This window comes from Rhinopithecus bieti, unplaced genomic scaffold (assembly GCF_001698545.2).
Source record: "Rhinopithecus bieti isolate Rb0 unplaced genomic scaffold, ASM169854v2 scaffold_79622, whole genome shotgun sequence".
Lineage (NCBI taxonomy): Eukaryota > Metazoa > Chordata > Mammalia > Primates > Cercopithecidae > Rhinopithecus > Rhinopithecus bieti.
Genome location: NW_016829846.1, coordinates 390,628 through 404,745, shown reverse-complemented (window position 1 = coordinate 404,745; position 14,118 = coordinate 390,628). Strand labels below are relative to the sequence as shown.

The 14,118-nt window shown below is 38.8% G+C and overlaps 1 protein-coding gene across 1 annotated transcript in view; it reads right to left on the bottom strand.

Annotated features, from left to right (window-relative positions):
• Positions 1-6,919: 6,919 nt before the first annotated feature.
• PDK3 (pyruvate dehydrogenase kinase 3) overlaps positions 6,920-14,118 on the bottom strand; it is a 78,985-nt gene continuing 71,786 nt past the window's right edge. Inside the window, exons 10-11 of the mRNA XM_017865001.1 lie at positions 12,884-13,023; positions 6,920-7,616 (exon numbers count right to left, since the gene is read on the bottom strand). Coding sequence (XP_017720490.1) covers positions 7,586-7,616; positions 12,884-13,023 — 171 coding nt within the window. The 3' untranslated portion in view covers positions 6,920-7,585. The remainder of the gene's footprint in view (positions 7,617-12,883; positions 13,024-14,118) is intronic.

Below are 14,118 nucleotides of genomic sequence, written 5' to 3'. Positions count from 1 at the left end.
ATCTTTTATGCCACACAAAATAATCATATGGAACAGTCCCATTCCCAAGACACTGACTCGGTCCTCAGACCTATGGGCTTCCTATGGCCCACCTCTCACCAGTCTCTCGGAAGTACATCAGTATTTCTTTTACCTGATTGATTATATATGAGTTCTCTGATGAGATCCTTCTAAGGATGGAAGAGATGAGCTCTTTCTAAAGATGAATGGAACTACCCTGAGCTCAGGTAATGTAATGAAATAAAAGAAAACAAGATCCAGTGAAATGAAGAGAAATAGGAATGCAATCAAGCCACATGCAGCTGGTCAAAGCACACCTCGTCTTGGGGAGCAATCCCCACGGTGGTGGGAGTGGGGCTAATTGCATTGGTACTATCATATGACTGAAGCAGGATGAATGGTTTACAAGTCAGAACTTCTACATCAGTGGACTCAACACTTACAAATTGGACTGAAACATTTATACGGACATTAAAACAGGGCGGAAGTCAAAACAGATGATATATATGGAAAATTATCAGGAAGAGAAGCACATCCTGTGGAGCTGTATATAGGATGCTGGTATCAATCCGGATTCTTCGGTCACTTCTATTCTTAAGGGTAAATATAACATCATTCCTCTTTCCTTATCCCAAATCGTCTGCTAATTCCCACTTCCAACTTTTAGCAAAAGGATTGTGAAAATCAGACTGAGCTGACAATTCTAAAACTAAGATGAATGAAAATGAAAATTATCAAGACCTGGAGCATTTTCAAAATAAACTAGAGAGGCCTTTTCCCTCCAATAGTCTATTTTACAGCTAGTAAAGTGCATCACACAGAAACTTCCAATTCCTTAGAAGACTACAAAGGAATAAAATATGACACAGGTACTGTATTAGATGGATAGAAGTTTGACAGAAGCATAAAACTCCACTTCACACTCTGTGCAAATTTGGTATTGACCAGGAGGCAGTTTTCACTTAAGATCTTTGAAACCAAGCAGTTGGGTGAAAATTCTAAGATAACATTTGGAATGCTTTAATCAACAGAAATATACAAATGAATTTTAAAACAAAATGAAGGCATCAGTGAAGAAGATCTAACATGAAAGTCGCCACAACCTCACAATGAGAATCTGATCAGATGGAAGAAGGCAAAAGCCTAAATCATAGAGTGGCGGAGGGAGGCATGGGACAGACGGAGGGCTCTGGGACTAAATCATCAGGGCGTGGCCAGCTGATGTCTTCCGCTTCCAGGGTCCCAGGGCCCTAGGTGGAGGTTTGGGACAAATATGATATTTGGTCACAAGGAGCAACAGTACGATCTGCTGTATCTGGAATGGGAAAGGCGCACAGAATCCTGGAAGGACTGAAGACATCAGATGCTATGAAAACAAGATGGAGAGTACGAGGGCACAAGAGCTGTAAGGAGGCTCAGTGCTCTTCGGTGACAGGCATCAATCACACCACAACAAGATGTCATAAGTTACTACTTTAGTGGAAGATCTGAGTAGCTACAGGAAAAGCTCCTTGGGAAAGTCCAGGTGGTACAGAGAAAATACACATTCAAGCACTAGGAATAACTATGATGCCACGCTCAGAGCAGGTGGGAGAAAGCAGTTCTCTCTGGTTGACTTGCAGAAGGCAATCTTTCTTCACAGAGAGGACCAGAGCATTCAGTCCTCTAGAAAGTTCTATTAGTCTTGATCTTGTCCCTACAAAGAAAACAATGAGAATATCCATAGTGAGTTTGTGAGTACAACCTCCTCTGTTTTGACCAGGACTTAGAGCATTTCATTATAGTGATAATTCAAAACCCTTGCTGTATCTCAGAATTATTGTCTACAATTACTACAGAAATAGAATGACCATTTAATTACTTACATATACTTTAAAACGGTTCTTTACTGTCAGTGAAAACTCTGGTTAGATATAGAGTGACTGTTAAAAGTATGAGGTTTCTTTTGGGGTGATGAAAATATGCTAAAGTTAGATAGTGGGAAGGGCTGCACAACTCTGTGAATATACTAAAAAATATGGAATTGTATACTTTTATTTATTTATTTATTATTGAGACAGAGTCTCGCTCTGTCACCCAGGCTGGAGTGCAGTGACGAGATCTTGGCTCACGGCCACCTCTGCCTCCTGGGTTCAAGCAATTCTCGTGCCTCAGCCTCCCAAGCAGCTGGGATTACAGGCACCGGCCACCACTGCCCGGCTAAGTTTTGTATTTTAATAGAGATGGGGTTTTGCCATGTTGTCCAGGCTGGTCTTGAACTTCTGACCTCAAGTGATCCACCCACCATGGCCTCCCAAAGTGCTGGGATTACAGGCGTGAGCCACTGTGCCTGGCCGGAATTATATATTTGTAAAGGGTGAAATTTATGTTGTGTGAATTAATCTCAATAAAACTCTTACTTAGAAACTGTTTTGAAAATAAATTTTCTTAGAATCTCTCATGTATAAATACCTAGTGAATTTACCATACTTACTAAATTCTTTCCCCAAATCTCTACTGATTATTTGTACAGTTTAACAATTTTAATTGTCAGGCTAAGCATTTTAAAATTTTAAGAATTGCTTTCTGCTTAAATTTGTTCATCTAATAACATATTAGAAGTTAAGACTAATACTTAATTAGCATACAACCTGAACTACTTAGTTTTAAAATTGCCTTTAAAATAATATTCAATTAAAGCCACCTTTTACAACCAAACATTTTCTAAAGATGGCTTCTGCACTACTCAAATTACTCCACATATCAGAGCAATAGTTTGAACCGTTTGAATCAACTGGTCACAGTGATGCTCAACATTCTATTTGACTTACATACAGACTGAAAATGGAATCAACAGAAATTGGTACGATCCAGGTATTTCAAGCTGATTTAGCTTAAACATGGCTGGGAATAGTGAGAGTATGTATGTTTGTGTCCACAAACCAAACTTCTCTAAACTTCATCATTTGAGATGAGTGGCCAGTCCAGCAATATTGTATAGCAGTCCAACATGACACTTCCATAGAAAAAAATAAACATCCATATGGATATCATTTATAACACTTGTTGGAGAAGACCAATGCTACTAAATGGTACAATATTGCAAAGCTATATAAACTGTATTTGTATACAAATATCTTTGTTGCATTATGCTAAAGTTGTTTAAAAAATCAAGGTTTTCAGAGTAATAAGAAATATATACAATTAAAATATATTGGGGAGAAACATTACAATGTTAAAATAGAATAAAATATCAATATGAACTTATGATTTAAAATATATTTTAAATATAGCTATATTTTATAGCTCTGTCCAGGAAAAGGGCCTAGAAAAGGTGTAACAAGCATTCTCAATTCTCAGATTAGCATCTCTAATACTGATTAAAAAGAAACAGGGCTGGGTGCCATGGCTTATGCCTGTAATCCCAGCACTTTGGGAGGCTGAGGCAGGCAGATCACCTGAGGTCAGGAGTTCGAGACCAGCCTGGCCAACATGGCGAAACCCCATCTCTACTAAAAATACAAAAAAAAAAAGAGTAGCCAGGTGTGGTGGCTCATGCTTGTAGTCCCAGCTACTTGGGAGGCTGAGACACAAGAATCGCTTGAACCCAGGAGGCGGAGGCTGCAGTGAGCTGAGATTGAGCCACTGCACTCCAACCTGGGTGACAGAGTAGACTCTGTCTCAAAAAAAAAAAAAAACAAGACTCCTTGGGGAGAATAGCTGATTCCAGGACACGGGCACAGAAGGGATAAGATGAACCTAGGATATCATCTTGGGCAAGAAACGCTTTCAAGGCAATAGAACACAGAGGATCCAGCTGGAAATAGCTCTCATTGGCCAAAGGTATGTCAATTCAAGCATCAAAAGGAAAAGGACTGTTACATACAATAACATGCATGAATCTCACATAAAGCCAGACACAAAAGGGTATAGACTATGTGTTCCTCTTAAGTTCAAGAAGAGAACCTATGGTGACAGAGTTAGAAAAGTAATTATATGGTGGAGGAGGGAGGGAGAAGTGTTAGACTAGAAAGGAGTCTTTGGGGTAGAGGAAATATAGATGTAAAAAAAAAAGCTGTAAACCTAAGATGTGTGCACTTTACTATTACTACATGTTATGCTTCAATAAAATAAGTGCCAATTAAAACATATCAAAGTAAAAAAATCTATAATAATACTAAAAAAGACAAAGCCATAAACTCATTTGTTACCATTTAAGGTGGCTTTTAACATATTTCTTACCTGGAAAATTGGTAACTTGAAGGGAATTTAATTGTCCCTTTAAATGTAAAAGGAAGGAGTTAAACACTTATCAGAGGAACTGTACTTCAAAATACCTAAATGGCCTTATTTGATGAGGAACAGCTTTACTTTATAGGAGAATAATTGACAAAGGAATCATTTTTTTAAACATCCTTTTATAAACCCAAATAAAATTACTGTGTTAATTTTAACACAGGTCGAAATGATCAATTGGGGTGAACAGCTGATGGGTAAGTATACATTTGTACAGTGCCAAAATAACACCACACAGATTATTTTCTAGTGAAAAGGGGAAAATAACTATAACTCAGAGGGATCAGACAGCCATCACCTAAACTATGCTCAATCATAACATCACTAATGGTGGCTCAATGAGATGTCATGGGTCTCATAGTGTAGTTCTGCAACAGTGCTTATGAATATTCTAGCAAAAAATGTTCCATTAGCNAAAAAAAGAACTTAGAAAGATGTTGCCCTACCACCCAAGGAAGATGTCTGACAGTTTTCTATCTTTGATTCACCTACTATTTATGAATATTATTCACTATTTTAATATTATTTATTAATATTGTTTATTAAGCACCTACTATGTGTCAGGCACTATTTTAAATAGACACAGTCCCCACTTAAAATCAAATAGAGTAAATGAGAGAGCAATACAGAGGAATGGGAAAGAATTTAGCTGAAAAAGGGTCCATGTCTATTTGTGTTACAACCTATGTGGGGAAATCTGACCATTTGCTTATAGGCAAACCCAGTAAACAGCCAGATTCTCTGCCTAAATTAAGAGAATCATGTACAGTTGACAAAAAGGATAAATGAATACTTGGGTAAAGAGGCTAGTAAGCTAGAAGAACACAGATGTTCCTGAAACTCTTCTTGCAGTTACTTTAGGATTAAAGATAAATTCTTAATGAAGAAAACAAAGACAGGAGAAGCAAGGTTGTACTGGGGTCAGATGGATGTGAGGAAGCCAAAAAGCGTGCTAGTAAAGAACTACCGATTAAGTTATGAAGACACTGAAATCAATCTTTACTTTTGAAAACACTTTAAAGGGAAGAACGTGATGAGATTTTCTACACCATATTTTCCATATGCGGCCCCTTACATGGTACTGCTTGTGAGGATGTGGTAATCAATGGGCCTTCCTCAAACAAGAGAAATGCTGTCAGAGCCAGGCAGTAGGCAGCACACCCTAAACTGCTGCTTCCTCTCTCCTACAGTGTATCACACTTGAAAGCATAAAGGAGTATCATTGGAAATTGAGGCCAAGGAAGATATTACCTCAAGTTTATAAGGAAGCTAGGGTCGGCTGGGCGTGGTGGCTCGCACCTGTAATCCCAGCACTATGGGAGGCTGAGGGGGGGCAGGTCACTTGAGGTCAGGAGTTCGAGACCAGTCTGGCCAACATGGTGAAACCCCGTCTCTACAAAAAAATACAAAAACTAGCTGGGCGTGGTGGTGCACACCTATAATCCCAGCTATTTGGGAGGCTGAGGCACAAGAATTGCTTGAACCTGGGAGGCGGAGGTTGTAGTAAGCCGAGATGGTGCCACTGCACTCCAGCCTAGGGGACAGAGTGAAACTGTGTCTCAAAAAAAAAAGGATGCTAGGGTCTTTGCATGTAAAGGACCATTTTTTGGTTGCTTTTTTTTTTTTTTTTTTTTAACATCTTTTATGCCACACAAAAATAATCATATGGAACAGTCCCATTCCCAAGACACTGACTCGGTCCTCAGACCTATGGGCTTCCTATGGCCCACCTCTCACCAGTCTCTCGGAAGTACATCAGTATTTCTTTTACCTGATTGATTATATATGAGTTCTCTGATGAGATCCTTCTAAGGATGGAAGAGATGAGCTCTTTCTAAAGATGAATGGAACTACCCTGAGCTCAGGTAATGTAATGAAATAAAAGAAAACAAGATCCAGTGAAATGAAGAGAAATAGGAATGCAATCAAGCCACATGCAGCTGGTCAAAGCACACCTCGTCTTGGGGAGCAATCCCCCACGGTGGTGGGAGTGGGGCTAATTGCATTGGTACTATCATATGACTGAAGCAGGATGAATGGTTTACAAGTCAGAACTTCTACATCAGTGGACTCAACACTTACAAATTGGACTGAAACATTTATACGGACATTAAAACAGGGCGGAAGTCAAAACAGATGATATATATGGAAAATTATCAGGAAGAGAAGCACATCCTGTGGAGCTGTATATAGGATGCTGGTATCAATCCGGATTCTTCGGTCACTTCTATTCTTAAGGGTAAATATAACATCATTCCTCTTTCCTTATCCCAAATCGTCTGCTAATTCCCACTTCCAACTTTTAGCAAAAAGGATTGTGAAAATCAGACTGAGCTGACAATTCTAAAACTAAGATGAATGAAAATGAAAATTATCAAGACCTGGAGCATTTTTCAAAAATAAACTAGAGAGGCCTTTTCCCTCCAATAGTCTATTTTACAGCTAGTAAAGTGCATCACACAGAAACTTCCAATTCCTTAGAAGACTACAAAGGAATAAAATATGACACAGGTACTGTATTAGATGGATAGAAGTTTGACAGAAGCATAAAAACTCCACTTCACACTCTGTGCAAATTTGGTATTGACCAGGAGGCAGTTTTTCACTTAAGATCTTTGAAACCAAGCAGTTGGGTGAAAAATTCTAAGATAACATTTGGAATGCTTTAATCAACAGAAATATACAAATGAATTTTAAAACAAAATGAAGGCATCAGTGAAGAAGATCTAACATGAAAGTCGCCACAACCTCACAATGAGAATCTGATCAGATGGAAGAAGGCAAAAGCCTAAATCATAGAGTGGCGGAGGGAGGCATGGGACAGACGGAGGGCTCTGGGACTAAATCATCAGGGCGTGGCCAGCTGATGTCTTCCGCTTCCAGGGTCCCAGGGCCCTAGGTGGAGGTTTGGGACAAATATGATATTTGGTCACAAGGAGCAACAGTACGATCTGCTGTATCTGGAATGGGAAAGGCGCACAGAATCCTGGAAGGACTGAAGACATCAGATGCTATGAAAACAAGATGGAGAGTACGAGGGCACAAGAGCTGTAAGGAGGCTCAGTGCTCTTCGGTGACAGGCATCAATCACACCACAACAAGATGTCATAAGTTACTACTTTAGTGGAAGATCTGAGTAGCTACAGGAAAAGCTCCTTGGGAAAGTCCAGGTGGTACAGAGAAAATACACATTCAAGCACTAGGAATAACTATGATGCCACGCTCAGAGCAGGTGGGAGAAAGCAGTTCTCTCTGGTTGACTTGCAGAAGGCAATCTTTCTTCACAGAGAGGACCAGAGCATTCAGTCCTCTAGAAAGTTCTATTAGTCTTGATCTTGTCCCTACAAAGAAAACAATGAGAATATCCATAGTGAGTTTGTGAGTACAACCTCCTCTGTTTTGACCAGGACTTAGAGCATTTCATTATAGTGATAATTCAAAAACCCTTGCTGTATCTCAGAATTATTGTCTACAATTACTACAGAAATAGAATGACCATTTAATTACTTACATATACTTTAAAACGGTTCTTTACTGTCAGTGAAAACTCTGGTTAGATATAGAGTGACTGTTAAAAAGTATGAGGTTTCTTTTTGGGGTGATGAAAATATGCTAAAGTTAGATAGTGGGAAGGGCTGCACAACTCTGTGAATATACTAAAAAATATGGAATTGTATACTTTTATTTATTTATTTATTATTGAGACAGAGTCTCGCTCTGTCACCCAGGCTGGAGTGCAGTGACGAGATCTTGGCTCACGGCCACCTCTGCCTCCTGGGTTCAAGCAATTCTCGTGCCTCAGCCTCCCAAGCAGCTGGGATTACAGGCACCGGCCACCACTGCCCGGCTAAGTTTTGTATTTTTAATAGAGATGGGGTTTTGCCATGTTGTCCAGGCTGGTCTTGAACTTCTGACCTCAAGTGATCCACCCACCATGGCCTCCCAAAGTGCTGGGATTACAGGCGTGAGCCACTGTGCCTGGCCGGAATTATATATTTGTAAAGGGTGAAATTTATGTTGTGTGAATTAATCTCAATAAAACTCTTACTTAGAAACTGTTTTGAAAATAAATTTTCTTAGAATCTCTCATGTATAAATACCTAGTGAATTTACCATACTTACTAAATTCTTTCCCCAAATCTCTACTGATTATTTGTACAGTTTAACAATTTTAATTGTCAGGCTAAGCATTTTAAAATTTTAAGAATTGCTTTCTGCTTAAATTTGTTCATCTAATAACATATTAGAAGTTAAGACTAATACTTAATTAGCATACAACCTGAACTACTTAGTTTTAAAATTGCCTTTAAAATAATATTCAATTAAAGCCACCTTTTTACAACCAAACATTTTTCTAAAGATGGCTTCTGCACTACTCAAATTACTCCACATATCAGAGCAATAGTTTGAACCGTTTGAATCAACTGGTCACAGTGATGCTCAACATTCTATTTGACTTACATACAGACTGAAAATGGAATCAACAGAAATTGGTACGATCCAGGTATTTCAAGCTGATTTAGCTNAAAAAAAAAAAAAAAAAAAAAAAAAAAAAAAAAAAAAAAAAAAAAACAAGACTCCTTGGGGGAGAATAGCTGATTCCAGGACACGGGCACAGAAGGGATAAGATGAACCTAGGATATCATCTTGGGCAAGAAACGCTTTCAAGGCAATAGAACACAGAGGATCCAGCTGGAAATAGCTCTCATTGGCCAAAGGTATGTCAATTCAAGCATCAAAAAGGAAAAGGACTGTTACATACAATAACATGCATGAATCTCACATAAAGCCAGACACAAAAGGGTATAGACTATGTGTTCCTCTTAAGTTCAAGAAGAGAACCTATGGTGACAGAGTTAGAAAAGTAATTATATGGTGGAGGAGGGAGGGAGAAGTGTTAGACTAGAAAGGAGTCTTTGGGGGTAGAGGAAATATAGATGTAAAAAAAAAAGCTGTAAACCTAAGATGTGTGCACTTTACTATTACTACATGTTATGCTTCAATAAAATAAGTGCCAATTAAAACATATCAAAGTAAAAAAATCTATAATAATACTAAAAAAGACAAAGCCATAAACTCATTTGTTACCATTTAAGGTGGCTTTTAACATATTTCTTACCTGGAAAATTGGTAACTTGAAGGGAATTTAATTGTCCCTTTAAATGTAAAAGGAAGGAGTTAAACACTTATCAGAGGAACTGTACTTCAAAATACCTAAATGGCCTTATTTGATGAGGAACAGCTTTACTTTATAGGAGAATAATTGACAAAGGAATCATTTTTTTAAACATCCTTTTATAAACCCAAATAAAATTACTGTGTTAATTTTAACACAGGTCGAAATGATCAATTGGGGTGAACAGCTGATGGGTAAGTATACATTTGTACAGTGCCAAAATAACACCACACAGATTATTTTCTAGTGAAAAGGGGAAAAATAACTATAACTCAGAGGGATCAGACAGCCATCACCTAAACTATGCTCAATCATAACATCACTAATGGTGGCTCAATGAGATGTCATGGGTCTCATAGTGTAGTTCTGCAACAGTGCTTATGAATATTCTAGCAAAAAATGTTCCATTAGCTCTTTCTTTCTTTCCTTCCCTCTTTTTCTTTCTCTTTCTTTCTTTCTTTCTTTCTTTCTTTCTTTCTTTCTTTCTTTCTTTCTTTCTTTCTTTCTTTCTCTTTTCTTTCTTTCTCTCTCTCTCTCTCTCTCTTTCTTTCTTTTTTTTTTTGACAGAGTCTCACTCTGTCACCCAGGCTGGGGTGCAGTGGCACATTCTCAGCTCACTGCAACCTCTGCCTCCTGGCTTCCAGTGATTCTCATTCCTCAATCACCTGAGTGGCTGGGATTACAGGCGTGTGCCACCACTCCTGGCTAATTTTTGTATTTTTAGTAGAGAAAGGGTTTCCCCATGTTGTCCAGGCTGGTCTCAAACTCCTGACCTCAAATGATCTGCCCACCTCGGCCCCCCAAAGTGCTGGGATTATAGGCATGAGCCACCGCACCCAGCCGCCATTAGCTTGTAATGAACTCCCAATTTATAGAAAATACAGGGAATGGGGAATAAGCTAAATGACATTTCAAAGAATAAATTAAACAAATCAAGGTAGGATACTTTTTCAGGACAACTGGCATGGTCTCTCAACAACGAAATGCAACCTAAGTATCCATCAACAGATGAATGGATAAAGAAAATGTGATGTGTATGTGTGTGTATATATATATATATATATGTGTGTGTGTGTGTATATATATATATACACATATATACACAGACACACATACAATGGAGTACTATTCAGCCATAAAAAAGAATGAAATCCAGTCATTCGCAACAACATGGATAGAACTAGAAGTCATTATGCTAAGTAAAATGAGCCAGGCGCAAAAACATAAACCTCACATGTTCTCACTTATTTGTGGAATCTAAAATTCAAAGTAATTGAAGTCATGGACACAGTGAGTAGAAGAATGGTTACCAGAGGCTGGGAAGGGTAGTGGGAGGGCTGAGGAGAAGTGGGGATGGTCAATGGGTACAAAAAAATAGAAAGAATGAAAAAGACCTACTATTTGATAGCACAATAGGGTGACTACAGTCAACAATAACTTAATTGTATATTTTGAAATAACTTAGAGAATGTAATTGGATTGCTTGTAACTCAAAGGATAAATGCTTGAGGGGATGGATGCCCCATTCTCCGTGACATGCTTATTTCACGTTGCATGCCTGTATCACAACATCTCACGTACCCCAGAAATATATACACCTACTATGTACCCACAAAACTTTTTTTTAATTAAAAGACAACAACAACAACTTGAGACTACCCAGATGTGTTATGTGGCCCTGGAATAGATCTCGGTTTAGACAAATCAGGTGAATGATTATTGACATGGAAAGATGGGATGGTTAAATGAAACAAAAGCAGGTTGTAAAACAGCATGAATAGTGTAATCTCATTTGCAAAAAAATACATATATACACAAATGGCAAAATGTCTGGAAGAACATACAGAAGCTATAGCAGTGGCAATCTCTGGGTTTTGGGAACACAGAGGTCTCTCTTTTCTTTTTTGGCTTACTTATGTCTTCTATTTTTTCTTTTCTTTCTTTTTTTTTTTTTTTTTTTTTTTTTTTTTTTTTTTTTTTTTTTTTTTTTTTTTTTTTTTTTTTTTTTTTTGAGATGGAGTCTAGCTCTATTACCCAGGCTGGAGTGCAATGGTACTATCTTGGCTCACTGCAACCTCCGTCTCCTGGGTTCAAGCAATTCTCCTGCTTCAGCCTCCCAAATCGCTGGAATTACAGGCACGTGCCACCACACCCGGCTAATTTTGTATTTTTTAGTAGAGACCGAGTTTCCCCATATTGGCCAGGCTGGTCTTGAACTCCTGACTTCAAGTGATCCATCCACCTCGGCCTCTCAAAGTGCTGGGATTACTGGCATGAGCCACTGCACCCAGACAACGTTTTCTTATTTTTTTATAATGCACAAATACTGCTTTTTTGTTAATACAGGATTATTTTAAGTTAAATGAAGCAGAACCCTACTGTTGCTAGTAGAGTTGAAGCTTAAGGGTAGGTAGTCAGAAGAAAACTACAGATTATTTTCCTTATTACCATAAAACAGTGAAACTTCTTCTGTGATTGATAACTTTTCCTTTATAATGTTTAAATTTTTTATTGTGATAAGCTACACATAACATAGAACTTACCATCTTTTCTTGTTTGAGACACGGTCTTGTTCTGTCCCCCAGGCAGGTGTGCAGTGGTGCAAATCATAGCTCACTACAGCCTGGAAGTCCTGGGCTCAAGTGATCCTCCCGCCTCAGCCTCCTGAGTAGCTAGGACTACAGACACACACCACCACACCTGGCTAATTTTACCTTTTTAAATTTTTTGCTGAGACGGGGGTCTCACTATGTTGCCTAGGCTGGTCTCGAACTCCTGGCTTCAAGAGATCATCCAGCCTCAGCCTCCCAAAGTGTTGGGATTACAGGCGTGAGCCACCACACCCAGCCCAGAACTTACCATCTTAACCATTGCTGCATGTACAGTTCAGTGGCACTGAGTACATTCACGCTGTTGTGCAAGCATCACCACCATCCATCTCCAGAAGCTTTTCATCTTTCCACCTGAAACTCTGTACCCATGAAACAATGACTCCCCATTCCCTCTTCCTCGCTGGCAACCTCCCTTCAACTTTGTGTCTCTGCATTTGACTACTCTAGGTACCCCACATAAGTGCAATTTGTCCTTTTATGTCTGGCTTATTTCACTTAGCATAATGACTTCAAGATTCACCCATGTTGTAGCACATATCAGAATGTCCTTCCTTTTTAAGGCCGAATATTATTCCATTGCATGAACTGATCACCTTTTATCTTGATTGATCATTTTAACTTATTTTTCATTTTCAACCTGTAACGTTTATGATGACAAACTGCAAATTTAATTGCTTTTTAAATAAAATTCATGGCAGGCCAAATCCCTGCTCGCTGTTGTGAATACCTCTACAGTGCAAGAATTCCTGGAACAGTGAGTGGGACACCTTTACTCAGACAAATCAGATACTTTGTAATGGAAATCAAAGTGGTACATTACTGTTTCGCTTTGTATTTTGAAGCATCCCTGGGTTCACTGCTGGGATTGCTCCAATCGTCGGCTTCAGGCGTGGTCTTGTAATGGCGCCATGCGGACTTATTAAAAACTGGAAGTCTCTCAAATGACTCACTTGAAAGAGCCTATTGGAGAAACAAAATATACACCAAAGGTCCACAGTGTCATTTTCTCAAGTGAAATAGTAACCCAAATTTTATTATGTAAAACATCAGAAACCTTAATACATATTTTCAAAATGATACTAAAAATACACCTTAGTAGTTTACTTAGACTGGCCAGGAAACATTAAAGCTTTTTTAAAGGAATGAAAACATTTGCTCATTCAAAATCAGAACTGAAATACACATGACCAGAACAAAACATATTTTAATTCAGCTCATACTGCTTTGATCAACTGTTTTTACTATACCTGGTGATTGGTCTCACAAAGGGCCCAGGAAGAAATAAAGTCTCATGCATCCCAGGTTTATAAACACATACCATCAAGTGATATTAAATATCACATTACTTAGAGGCATGGGCATCTAAGATAAATACTCCCAATAACTGGTTAAATTCTGGTGTCACATACACAGGTTAAGTATCCCTTTGAAATGCCTGGGAACAGGCCGGACACAGTGGCTCACACCTGTAATCCCAGCACTTTGGGAGGCTGAGGTGGGCGGATCACCTGAGGTCAGGAGTTAGAAACCAGCCTGGCCAACATGGTGAAACCCTGTCTCTACTAAAAATACAAAAAAATTAGCCGGGTGTGGTGGCGTGCACCTGTAATTCCAGCTACTCAGGAGGCTGAGGCAGAAGCATAGCTTGAACCCAGGAGGCGGAGGTTGCAGTGAGCCGAGATGGCGGTACTGCACTCCAGCCTGGGTGACAGAGCGAGACTCCATCAAGAAAAGAGAAGAGAAGAGAAGAGAAGAGAAGAAAAGAGGAGAGAGAGAAAAGAAAAGAGAGAAAAGAGAAAAGAGAAGAAAAGGGAAGAAAAGAAGGAAGGAAAGAAGGAAGGAAAGAAAGAAAGAAATGCTTGGGACCAGAAGTAGTTCTGATTTTTTCCGATTTTGGAATATTTGCATTGTGCTTACCTGTTAAGCATCCCTAATCTCAAAATCTGAAATCCGGAGTGCTCCAATAAGCATTTCCTTTAAGCTTGACCTTTGAACAAGCATCACATTGGCGCTCAAAAAGTTCCAGATTTTCTTTTTTTTTTTTTTTTTTTTTTT